General features: G+C 44.9%; 1 protein-coding gene across 2 annotated transcripts in view; it reads left to right on the forward strand.

The window, feature by feature from the left end:
* Positions 1-13,252, forward strand: part of LOC122969999 (semaphorin-6D-like) — a 140,169-nt gene that overhangs the window by 90,405 nt on the left and 36,512 nt on the right. For both annotated transcript variants that reach the window (XM_044336071.1, XM_044336072.1), the window contains exons 9-18: positions 75-165; positions 738-860; positions 1,740-1,828; positions 2,194-2,283; positions 2,400-2,527; positions 3,567-3,698; positions 3,789-3,944; positions 7,163-7,336; positions 7,420-7,560; positions 8,421-8,498. In XM_044336071.1, coding sequence (XP_044192006.1) covers positions 75-165; positions 738-860; positions 1,740-1,828; positions 2,194-2,283; positions 2,400-2,527; positions 3,567-3,698; positions 3,789-3,944; positions 7,163-7,336; positions 7,420-7,560; positions 8,421-8,498 — 1,202 coding nt within the window. The remainder of the gene's footprint in view (positions 1-74; positions 166-737; positions 861-1,739; positions 1,829-2,193; positions 2,284-2,399; positions 2,528-3,566; positions 3,699-3,788; positions 3,945-7,162; positions 7,337-7,419; positions 7,561-8,420; positions 8,499-13,252) is intronic.

Genomic DNA, 13,252 nt, shown 5'->3' on the forward strand with positions numbered 1-13,252 from the left:
CTTCTTCCTCCTGCTCCTCCTCCTCTTCCTCCTCCTCCTCTTCCTCCTCCTCCTCCTCCTCCTCCTCCTCTCAGATGACGGGTCTGGAGCAGGTCGGGGAGGAGGTGGTCGGTCAGGCTCGATGTCCCTTCGAGTCGGTTCAGTCCAACGTGGGACTGTTTGCTGGTGAGTGATTCGTTATTTAACATGTTTACAGAACTGATGATGCAAATTATAAGAAGAAACAGAAGCAAGTGTTCAGCTGGTTTAGTTTATAAGTTCTGACTCATTACAGGCTGTTGATATATCAGTATATTAGTTGTTCTCAGTGATTTAAAGCTGTGTTGCGTTCAAGGTTACAGGACGTTTCTCTGACAGGAACAACCTCATATGCTGATGTGTGACACGCTTACATGAGTTTCATCAGAAGTGATTATTTGGAAGTTTATTAATTAAACAATGTCTGTATTTGACCTATAATTAGTGTCTAATTACATAGTTGAAATGAGGAGGAACTAATGAAAACTCACCAAAAAGACATTTAAAAGTGATTAATACGTGGATGTGAAGATGGGAAATATGGAGCGAAACAGGAAGTGAGTGAACATGAACATTAAAAGTGATGTGAATCATCTGCATATTCACAAGAGATCAGTGTTTGTTTTAGATTAGAAGTAATAAATATAACAACAGCAAAACTACAGAAACGTTGAAACGAACATGTGGTTCAGTAACAGAATCTCGTCTGCGTCTCTCAGGAGGAGATTTCTACTCGGCCACCATGACGGACTTCCTGGCCAGCGACGCTGTCATCTACAGGAGCCTCGGAGACGGCCGACCCGTCCTCAGGACCGTCAAATACGACTCCAAGTGGCTCCGAGGTAGGTCACATGACGCGTTCAGGGTCAGTCACATGATGCGTTCAGGGTCGGTCACATGATGCGTTCAGGGTCGGTCACATGATGCGTTCAGGGTCAGTCACATGACGCGTTCAGGGTCGGTCACATGACGCGTTCAGGGTCGGTCACATGACGCGTTCAGGGTGGGTCACATGACATGTTCAGGGTCGGTCACATGATGCGTTCAGGGTCGGTCACATGATGCGTTCAGGGTCAGTCACATGACGCGTTCAGGGTGGGTCACATGACATGTTCAGGGTGGGTCACATGACATGTTCAGGGTCAGTCACATGATGCGTTCAGGGTCAGTCACATGATGCGTTCAGGGTCAGTCACATGACGCGTTCAGGGTGGGTCACATGACGCGTTCAGGGTCAGTCACATGACGCGTTCAGGGTGGGTCACATGACGCGTTCAGGGTGGGTCACATGACGTGTTCAGGGTGGGTCACATGACGGGATATTTTCAGCAGACATTTTATAGATTCATTGATTAATTAAATGATTAATAATCAATAAATGTGCTTTTAAACATTAATTGTCAAACAGTCAAATGGAAGTAAAACATGATTTAGATATTCAGTCTTATTGATCTATATATAAGATCATTATTGAGATTCTTTGCTTCCACAGATCCTAAAACCCAGTTTGATGAAACTCAGCGGTCGTATAAACCAACAGGCTCATATTTCCTGTCTGGCGTTTGAAAGGCATCCTGGGAAAAATAACTATAAAGTAAAAGTGGGCGAAGCAGGCGGAGAAAATGAAATAACAACCTTTTATCACCCGATAACTGCTGGGACGTGTTGAGAGAAGAGATGTGAGGAGAGTTTTAACACCGTGTTCTTCTCCGTCTCTGCAGAGCCGCACTTCCTGCACGCCATCGACTACGGTAACTACGTCTACTTCTTCCTCAGTGAGATCGCCGTGGAGTACACCGCCCTGGGCAAGGTACGCCTGTCTCTCTGTCAACGTCTCCATCCAGAAGTAAAGTCCGCTGACGTTTTATATTTGTGTGACGTCCATATAAGTCTCCAGAGAGCAGTTCTGTGTACAGCAGACGCTACTGAGCATGTGCAGGAGCGCTTCTCTGTTTACAGGTTGTTGTACTGCAGATCCAAACCTCTGGACCAGTAGATCAGTTCAATGTTGGTTTGGATCCAAACATCAGCAGAATGATCCTTTAAGTAACTCATTTAGTTTTAGAGAACAATAAGATGATGTGATTAAAACATTGTGGTGTCTTTCAGCAGCCCGACAGTGAAACTAAGTGTGATGTTGTTACACGAGTCGTGTGAACCTGCTTCTCTCTGCAGGTGGTGTTTTCTCGGGTCGCTCGCGTCTGTAAGAACGATAACGGCGGATCTCCCAGAGTCCTGGAGAGATACTGGACCTCCTTCCTCAAGGTGACTCTTCTGAAATAATCAACTCTGGAAGTCGTTTTCCACTGAGTCTGTAATGTTTGTATATCCAGACTCACTCTGACCTCTGACCTCTGACCTCTGACCTCGTGTCTGTTCAGGCTCGTCTGAACTGTTCGGTTCCTGGAGATTCCTTCTTCTACTTCGACGTGCTTCAGTCTCTCACCAACGTGCTGCAGATCAACCAGAGACCTGCTGTAGTCGGAGTTTTCACCACTCAGGCCAACAGGTGAACACTCACTTCTTCTTCTTCTTCTTCTTCTTCTGTCAAACCATCAGACCATCTTTCATACCATCAGAAAACCAGGCGGCTTGGTTTCATCCTCATGAGATTATTTGGTGGGTTTTGATCATCCAGGTGTTGAGGTGATTGCAGACTCTTCATCCACAGTCTTCCTGCGTCTGAGCTGCAGCCGTCAGCTTTCCGTCCAAACGTCAAAACACATTTTAACTGAAATTTCAGAAAGTCGATGAAAGAAACTGTGGATGAATGTTTGTTTAGTGAATATTAGCAGTGAACAGTTGGTGCTGATTCTGATTCTGCTGCAGTAAAGCAGAAACAGAAGATGTGATGAACACAGCTGAAGCCATGGAAACGTGACATCACTTCCTGCTGATGGAGGCGTTTTGATAGCAGCTCTGCGTCAGTGATACAGACGCAGAGAAACGTCTGCCGCCATGTTTGGTCTCTGCAGCGGGGCGGAAGCTTCAGGGACGTTTAGTCACATGTTTCCTGTATGACATCATTTATTCACTAAACTTGTTCTTATTTACCTGTTTGAATTTGTTTGCACTGATATGTTTTAAATATGTTTTGTGTAAGTCTTTCTAAATACTGGATGATTCTGCTTCTCCGTCTTTATTCAGGACCATAAAGACTGAGGTGTTAGAGGATGTTTGTATTCCTGCTGTACTTCCTGCTCCATAGATAGACTCACATGTGTCTGTATGTTGTACGTGTGTGTTCACACTCATACAGTCTGGATGATGTAATGTCTGAATGTACTGTGAGTCAGAGATACAGCACAGAGCTCTGCGGCTTTCATCACATTTCAAGGGTTTTAATTTAAAAGTTTTCAGGGTTTTGGAGTCTTGGGAGGAAGTTTGTTTGATTTAGTTTCAGTTTTGGTTTATTGAGTCGATGTCAGTTCAGGTTTTAGGGTTTGGACTGAGCTTTCTTGGCATTCATGCAGTATCAGAGTCTCTTTTCCAAATGTCAAGACAGAATTATTGAAGCTGGTTGAACGTGGCTCTGTGTGTCTCTGCAGCATCCCCGGCTCTGCGGTTTGTGCTTTCTACATGGACGACATAGAGAAAGTCTTTAATGGGAAGTTTAAGGAGCAGCGGACCAGCGACTCGTCCTGGACTCCGGTACCTGACGAGCAGGTTCCCCGGCCGAGGTGAGATCCTGTGGGACACGTTTAAGAGTTTACAGCAGCATTTAAACGAGAACAGATCTGAAATGTCTTTGTTTGCTTTGTTTCCTGCAGACCTGGTACGTGTGCAGGCGACGGTCCGGCCGCAGAATACAAGTCATCTGTTCAATTTCCAGACGAGATGCTGACGTTTATCAAGTCGTATCCGCTGATGGACGAAGCCGTTCCCTCCGTCAACGACCGGCCCTGCTTCACCAGGACGTCCAGCAGGTAAGTAGGAGATAACACACATGCAGGATATCTGCAGCACTATAACCCCGAATGTCTGAGTGATGAAGCTACACCATTGGTCGGCTGGCCCAGTGTTGGAGTTTCCCTATTGGCCGTTGCTCTTTCAAAATGAATCAGCAGGAGCAGTTTGTGTTACATCCTCAGGGGCGTTTACAGCGGAGCCCCGAGCGCTGCTCTCTGTCAGCAGGACTCAGACCGCAGGTTTAAAACACACATTTACCAACGACGTGTCTCACACGGAGGCTCTGACACTGACAGGAGCAGCAACCCACAGATACACAGAGACACTGACAGGAGCAGCAACCCACAGATACACAGAGACACTGACAGGAGCAGCAACCCACAGATACACAGAGACACCGACAGGAGCAGCAACCCACAGATACACAGAGACACTGACAGGAGCAGCAACCCACAGATACACAGAGACACTGACAGGAGCAGCAACCCACAGATACACAGATCTTACCAGCCTACACGGCAGCTAGCAGCTAGTTAGCATGGCTAGCATTATTAGCGTAGCTGTGCTGTGTGTAGCCTGTAGACTGTATAAAAATAAGGTGTAGCTGTGGTGTTTCTGGTTTAACAGCACTGTGCTGGGCAGGTGACAGGTGTGTTTACAGTGTTTGTGTGTTCTCACAGCGCGGATATAAAGACTGTTAGCCTAGCATGCTAATCCTACATAAACATATGGATGAGATCATACAGACATCCACAGATAGAAGCAGAGGAAAGCAGGAGGAGTTAACACATAATTACAATAGTTATAATTCAAATTAAAAGTTGTCTTTCAAATCAAACATCCCAAGATATGAGTCGAAAGTTTCGTAGCTTAACCAGTCATGTGATGCTACTTCAGTTCACTTTACCAGCAAATATTACTGGGACCACTACAGAAAACTACAGATGAACATTTAATATTCAGGAATTCACATTATAGACACGACCGCTGACTGTCCCTGTAACACACTGACCATCAGTGGTTCAGACACATACGAGGTTTTGATCTAGTCTTGTTTGTGTCAACTTGATTTATGGAGGATGATAAAAATGTACTTGTAATAGAAAAAGACTTTGTTCTTCCTCTGTGCTCTGCTGCTCTCTGATGGATAATTACACTCCTGAACACACTGACTTACAAGATGCAACAGTAGAATTATCTTCAATCTCCTCACTGCCAGCGTGGCTGATAAAAGACGACGTTATCTCACTCTGCAATACTGAGAGTTTAAAAACTGTTTTAGCATCTAAATGTAGCCGTTAATCTGATCTCAAGTTCAAGAATAGGATTTGTTTTAATCAATAACCACCAGCAGTGGAAGAAGTACTGCAGTAAAAGTACATAAGTATTATGAGCTTGATGTAGTTAAAGTATTGCAGTAAAAGTACATAAGTATTATGAGCTTGATGTAGTTAAAGTATTGCAGTAAAAGTACATAAGTATTATGAGCTTGATGTAGTTAAAGTATTGCAGTAAAAGTACATAAGTATTATGAGCTTGATGTAGTTAAAGTATTGCAGTAAAAGTACATAAGTATTATGAGCTTGATGTAGTTAAAGTATTGCAGTAAAAGTACATAAGTATTATGAGCTTGATGTAGTTAAAGTATTGCAGTAAAAGTACATAAGTATTATGAGCTTGATGTAGTTAAAGTATTGCAGTAAAAGTAGTGGTTTGGTCCCTCTGACTGATATATTATTATATATGACATCATTAGATTATTAATAGTGAAGCATCAGTGTTAGAGCAGCATGTTACTGTTGTAGCTGCTGGAGGTGGAGCTAGTTTACACTACTTTATATACAGTTAGCTAGTTTAGTCCAGTGGTTCCCAACCTAGGGGTCGGAAGTATAAAGTAGCATCACATGGAAATACTGCAGTATTTGAGTAAATGTATTTAGTTACTTTTCATCACTGAAATATTCACATGAGCCTAAAGTGTAGAAGAAGAACTGTGAGGTCAGAGATAAAGTGAATGTGAACTGAAGCCTGAAGATAATCGTTGGAATCATCTTTGATTAGTCGGCGGTCGACAGGAAACGCTTCCCTCTCTGTGCGTCTGCCTCGCTGCTCTAAAAACCTTCTTTAATCTGCGTCTGCAGGTTTCAGATGAGTTTCTGATGGATTGTAATTACTAGTCTGGAACAAGAATCAGACTCTTAATTCCACGTATGAATTAGCGTCCTCTCCAGAAAGGCCTGAGCTGACCCAGATAATGATGCAGAGATCCTCTCACTGTTAGATAACATCAGTCTGAGGGACTCGTCCTCACAGAGACCACATACATCTACAGTCTCTGACGGGTCGTATTGGTCCGTCGTAGGATGACTGATAATCTGTTGATTGTTCAGTCATTATTCTCTCAAGTGAACATGTTCAGATGACTTGTTTTGTCTGAGCAACAGTCACAAACATGTTGAGTTTACTGTCATGGAAAACTGGCAAACCATTAACCATCGAATCATTTCAGCTACAGGAGGCTGTTCAGTCAGCAGCGCCTCCGTCTTCATTGGGGCTAATTTAAGAGGAAGAGGGTCTGTTTTTATTGAGACTTAGTTTTGATTACACATGCAGCCACATATTCAGCACATGTCCAGCTCTATATTTATATTCTGGGGCTCTACTGGAATATCTTTGTATGATTTCCAATTTAAAACTGCTTATTGATCTTCTACTGGTCCTTTATGCAGCCCCTCAGTTCAGCCTCTGTCTGAAACAGGCCGTTTTAGCTCCTGTCTCTTTAAGGCCCCGCCTCCTGATGAGCCCTCTCTGTTCTGATTGGTCAGCTTCAGGAAGCTTCCTCCGGCTCCGGAGGCTACGTAAACAAACTATAGTAGCAGGATTTCACTTCTTCTTCTCCTTCTTTACTCCAAATGTCAACTTCTCAAATCCATCCGAACATGTTGGAGCTGAACAACACATGGAAACACCTTAGCAACCGCCTTAGCAACCACCTTAGCAACCAAGGCTACAGAACAGACGCATGTTTATGGTTATGACAGTAAAAGAAAACATTGCAAATGCAGCGTCAGAGCAGATTGAAGCCCTGACTTTTGACTTGCAGGCAGCATTTCTACAGACGTTCACCTCAACATCCGACATCAGGAAATAAATAACAGGAAACCACTAAAAGCAGAATATGAGGCCTTTAAAGGTTTTAAAACAGGATTTCATATTCTGTCTTTCTCCCTCTCAGGTCCAAGCTGACCCAGATCGTGGTGGACGTTTCAGCCGGTCCCTACAAGGACCGGACCGTGATGTTCCTGGGCTCAGACGACGGCCGAGTCCTGAAGGTTTTGGCCAGCACGCATCCCAACGACAGCTTCGGATCCAAACTGCTGGAAGACATCGACGTCTACAACCCGTCCAAGTAAGAGGAGGGTAGAATCTTCTAGTGCTGGTCTCAAACATGTGATATCCATAATAATACTCTGCTCCTGTCTGTGTGTGCAGGTGTAACGTTCAGGGTCAGGAGGACAGGAGGGTTCTGGGCTTGGAGCTGGATAAGGACCATCATGCCTTGTTCGTAGCGTTCACCAGCTGCGTCATCAGAGTGCCGCTCAGCCGCTGCTCGCAACACGGAGCCTGCAAACAGTAAGAAAACTCAAACTGCATCAGTCAAACTAAATAAAGCAGAAGAAACTTGACTTTTCTGAATCGAGCAGCACCAGAAGTCATTAAAACACCATCATTTATTTAATTCTGGCAAACTAGTATGAGAATGGGGGGAATCTTTTTAAACATTAAAATGTGGAGCTTAATTTAGCAACACAATCAATATTGTGTAGAAGCGGCGAGCTGGAGGGGAAACGGGGAAGCCGAGTCTGAATAGTTAAATATGAACAAAAGGGAGCTCGTTTATAGACGTCATTAGAGCAGCTCACTGCCCAAATTAGAGCTCATTCATCACTGGAGATACACACACACACACACACACACACACACACACACACACACACACACACACACGCTAATCAGACTGGTTTTAATTAGCGAGTGAATGAACGCCAGCTGCACAGATGAACAGAGGCTCCAGCAGCTGCGTCTCACTTCATCACCAATAAAACTTTAACAAAGATGTTTGACTGAGAAGATGTGACAAATCAATCAATCTATCAATCAATTACTTCATTTATCCACAACTGGCAGCTGGTTGTGCAGCAGTGAAACGCAGACGCACTTGAATACAATTATCTGTTATTTACTATAATAATGTAAAATCTGAGGATGACTCGACTGCTGAGATCCTCATGTGAGGTCACATGACTCCACATAATATAACATAACACAAATATAATATAACACACACACACACGCTATACACACACACACAGGTCAGCTCGCTGCTTCTTTCCATCTGTCTGTCGTCTGTTTCTCTTCTTTCTTTCTCTCTTCTTCCTGTTTTCATCTCATCGTTGTTCTTTAACGAGCTTCCCTCTTCTCTCTCTCTGCAGGGCCTGTCTGGCGTCTCGTGACCCGTACTGCATCTGGCTGCGGACGGGAAGTTGTGCCAACATGGCGCCTGGTTTCAAGTACGTGTCACTTCCTCTTCCTCTCTCTAATTCCTCTCAGCCGTCATCAATCTGACAGCTAATAAAGTTCTGACGGCTCAGCTCGTATATCTGCCGCGGCGAGCGAAGGCTCGTATATCTGAGATGTAGATCCGTGATGCCTTCCACACCGGCAGCCAAAGTAAAAGGATGGATGGGGGAACATAATGGGAACAAATGTTAAAATGCATGTCAACGTGCACTCTGCTGCTATAAATCTGTTGTTATAAAGCTTTGCTGAAAGAGACTCATCATCAGTTTGTCTTCGTGCTGCTCCTCATGGAAGCTGCAGGATATGAGTGAAACATTCAAACTGTGTTTTTAATGACTGCAGCGTTTCATCAGATTGCAATATTTTATATGTCTGCTGCATCATTTTAGACACGTTTCCTCAAAGTTCAGCCTGAAATCTTTTCTTATGTCTTTGGAAACTTTGTTATCTCCTCTAGAATCTGAAATGTTATTTGATGTTTGAACAAACAAACATTTCAGTGTTGTCCATGATTGCAGTGCTTTTCCTCCCAGTGTTACAGATTGTTCATAATCACCAAATTATATTGATATTTAATGAGGAAATACACAGAAAATTAATCTGCAACCTGCTGAAATGCTTCCTGTTTCTGCACCAAAACAGACAATGTTCATTAAATCAAGTCTGAGTGGAGACTGATGCGAGGAATAAAACCTGATGAAGAGGATTATTATAATATATAATAATATTTCTCACTACAAACACGTTGCACAAGTTCGCTGTTTTCTTTCTGGAGTTTAAGACAAAGTCAGAAGATGAGATGAAACTCAGAGATGGTGCTGAGGAACAGTTTTAGTCGTGACTGCGGCAGACAGCTTCTCAGTCACTGATCTGCAAATCACACAGCCGAGCATCACAAGCGTCCTGAGCATCACAAGCATCACAAGCGTCACAAGCATCACAAGCATCACAAGCGTCCTGAGCATCACAAGCGTCCCGAGCATCACAAGCGTCCCGAGCATCACAAGCGTCCTGAGCATCACAAGCATCACAAGCGTCACAAGCGTCCTGAGCATCACAAGCATCACAAGCGTCACAAGCATCACAAGCATCACAAGCGTCCCGAGCATCACGAGCATCACAAGCGTCACGAGCATCACAAGCGTCCCGAGCATCACGAGCATCACAAGGGTCACGAGCATCACAAGCGTCACAAGCATCACGAGCGTCCGGAGCATCACGAGCATCACAAGCGTCACAAGCATCACGAGCGTCCCGAGCATCACGAGCATCACAAGCGTCACAAGCATCACGAGCGTCACGAGCATTATGAGCGTCACGAGCATCACAAGCGTCACAAGCATCACGAGCGTCCGGAGCATCACGAGCATCACAAGCGTCACAAGCATCACAAGCGTCCCGAGCATCACGAGCATCACAAGCGTCACAAGCATCACGAGCGTCACGAGCATTATGAGCGTCACGAGCATCACAAGCGTCACGAGCATCCCGAGCATCACAAACATCACAAGCATCACGAGCGTCACGAGCATTATGAGCGTCACGAGCATCACAACCATCACGAGTATCACGAACGTCACGAGCATCACAAGCATTACGAGCATCACAAGCATCACAGGCGTCACAAGTGTCACAAGCATCACAGGCGTCACGAGCGTCCCGAGCATCACAAACATCACAAGCATCACAAGCATCACGAGCGTCACGAGCATTACAAACATCACAAGCATCACAAGCATCACGAGCGTCCCGAGCATCACAAACATCACAAGCATCACAAGCATCACGAGCGTCACAAGCATCACGAGCGTCCCGAGCATCACAAACATCACAAGCATCACAAGCATCACGAGCGTCACGAGCATTACAAACATCACAAGCATCACGAGCGTCACGAGCATTACAAACATCACAAGCATCACGAGCGTCACGAGCATTATGAGCGTCACGAGCATCACAAGCGTCACGAGCATCCCGAGCATCACGAGCATCACAAGCATCACAAGCGTCACGAGCATCCCGAGCATCACAAGCATCACGAGCGTCACGAGCATTATGAGCGTCACGAGCATCACAACCATCACGAGCGTCACAAGTGTCACGAGCATCACAGGCGTCACGAGCGTCCCGAGCATCACAAACATCACAAGCGTCACAAGCGTCACGAGCATCACAAACGTCACGAGCATCACAAGCATCACAAGCGTCACAAGTATCACGAGCATCACAGGCGTCACGAGCGTCCCGAGCATCACAAACATCACAAGCGTCACAACCATCACAAGCATCACGAACGTCACGAGCATCACAAGCATCACAAGCGTCACAAGTGTCACGAGCATCACAGGCGTCACGAGCGTCCCGAGCATCACAAACATCACAAGCGTCACAAGCGTCACAAGCATCACGAGCATTACGAGCATCACGAGCATCACAAGCATCACAAGCATCACAAGCATCACGAGCATCACAAGCATCACAAGCATCATCTAGCTCCACCTGCAGCAGCTACAGGTTTCAGGTTTAACCTCTGAGGTTAACTGATGATCTTCTTCTCATCTGCTCTCAGACTCATTACGAGCCGCTGCAGCCAGACAGATGTGAACATAAATGCACTCGTGCAGCCGTTAGGACGACTGCATGAAGTGGTTATTTAGTCTGTGCTGCAGCTGCAGGAGAGAGAAAACATTTCAGAGTTTATAACTGATGATATTTACAGACGAGGAGGCTGCAGCTCCTCCAGGATTAAAACAACTCCTTCCCCGACACACAAATATGAAAATCGTATCGCTTCGACCTGCAGGGAAGCAGCAGACACCTCGGCTGCAGATCGATGGTCATGAAGTGTTGTGGAGACGCAGCAGAGCAGGCGGCTACCTGACACTGCAGTTATTGATTGGACGGGAACACATCTGATTTCACAAGCTGCTCGCTGCTCTGTGTGTGTGTGCGTGTGTGTGAGTGTGTGTGTGTGGTGTGTGTGTGTGTGTGTGCGTGTGAGTGTGTGTGTGTGGTGTGTGTGTGTGTGTGTGTGCGTGTGAGTGTGTGTGTGTGTGTGTGAGTGTGTGTGTATGTGTGTGTGTGTGTATACGTGCGTGTGCGTTTGTATCGATGGACTGAAACACAGGAGATTTCGTCTTCGGGCTCGCCTCACGTGTCTTGAATCCAGAGTGAAGTTGGAGGCTTTTGGGAGTTTAAAGAAACACTTGGAGGAAAGTTTTAGCAGGTTTTGGTCGATTAACAACAAACCAGCCGCACTTTAAATGACTTTAAATCTGATACGTTTACATAAATAATTAGAGGTTTGATGGAGCAGTGAGAAGAAGATAACTGTAACTGTGTGTGTGTGTCAGTCATTTAGAGTCAAATTGTTTCATGTCAGAGCGAAACGTCTCTCAGCTTCAGATTTCCAGCTGGTGTTTTATAAATCGAGTCTCTTTGTGCTTCAACACGTCCATCAGATGTGAACATGATCAATGTCAAACACAAATATTCCAGCAGGCGTTTTTAATCCCCGTATTGATCTCAGGTCAGACTGAATGTGATGTTCTCCTCTGCTGACGACTCTTTATATTCGACCGTCTCCTTTTGATGTGTCTTTCCTCGCCGATCGATGTTTCACGGCGCCTCGAGGTGGGGGGGGGGGTCGTGTGTTGTTTCTGGAACAGTGAAGATTTTTCATAGACTGTTGATCCGGAGGAGGGCGGGTTTCAGACCTTCAGGACAATCTTTACTGGGATTAGAGAGGCTGAACAGCATCCTCAGACTCATAACATCTGCAAACAGTTCAGGAGATCAACAGTGGAAAAATAAGAAAGCAGATAAAGAGTTTTTGTTGTTTGTTCAGTGTGGAAGGAAAGAGTTTCCGTCTGTCTTTGTCAAGTTTAGTGGAAAGAAACTGCAGGTTTTTAGATCAGATTCAACTTTATTGACATTGAACAAATACGTAACAACCAGATGCAGTTTGCATCTGACCAGAAGTGCAATTCAGGCATAAAGTGCAGAATATAAATTACTGCAAACATGTAGAAATGATGCAGTATGTTGTATAAATATATAATAGTATATTTAAAAAGTTCAGATGGTTTCACAGTTTATTACACTTCAAATACAAATTCAGTTTTATTTATAAAGCATCAAATCCCAACAGAACAGAGCCGAGCAGGTCGAGACTGAACTCTTTACTGTACAGAGACCCAACGTTCCTCCAGCAGAACCGGACTCTAACGGACCGGACGCCGTCTGCCTGACCAGGTGGGTGAAGGGAGATGGAAATACTCAAGTACAAGTACCTCAAAACTGTACTGAACTGCAGTACTTGAGTAAATGTACTGAGTTACTCATGCTGAGGATCAAATCTTCCTCCTCTTCCTCCATTAATGGGGAAAGCATCTCTATTCTGGTCACTTCAGTTACGTTCAGACGCTGATGTCTCGGCATTGAAATGCTGTTTTTCTTCTAACTTTAGAAAACCACACACACACAGGAAACAATAATATCTACAGAAAGAAACACAACTGGCGTTTTTAATACAAACAGCAGCACAGAGACGCTGGAGGAAGATTAAAATGGACAGGATGGAGCCGACAGAGATGAAAAGGGACAAGGAGAGAAACTGAGAGGGAGGCAAAGATGTGATGCAAGAGGTGGAAAGGAAGAAGAAGAGAAAGAAGAAGAAGAAGCAGAGCGAAGATGAGAGAAATCTGTGTCAGAGGAAGTAAAACAAGCAGGAAACAGACACGCA

Source organism: Thunnus albacares, chromosome 19 (genome assembly GCF_914725855.1).
Source record: "Thunnus albacares chromosome 19, fThuAlb1.1, whole genome shotgun sequence".
In the NCBI taxonomy this organism is placed as follows: domain Eukaryota; kingdom Metazoa; phylum Chordata; class Actinopteri; order Scombriformes; family Scombridae; genus Thunnus; species Thunnus albacares.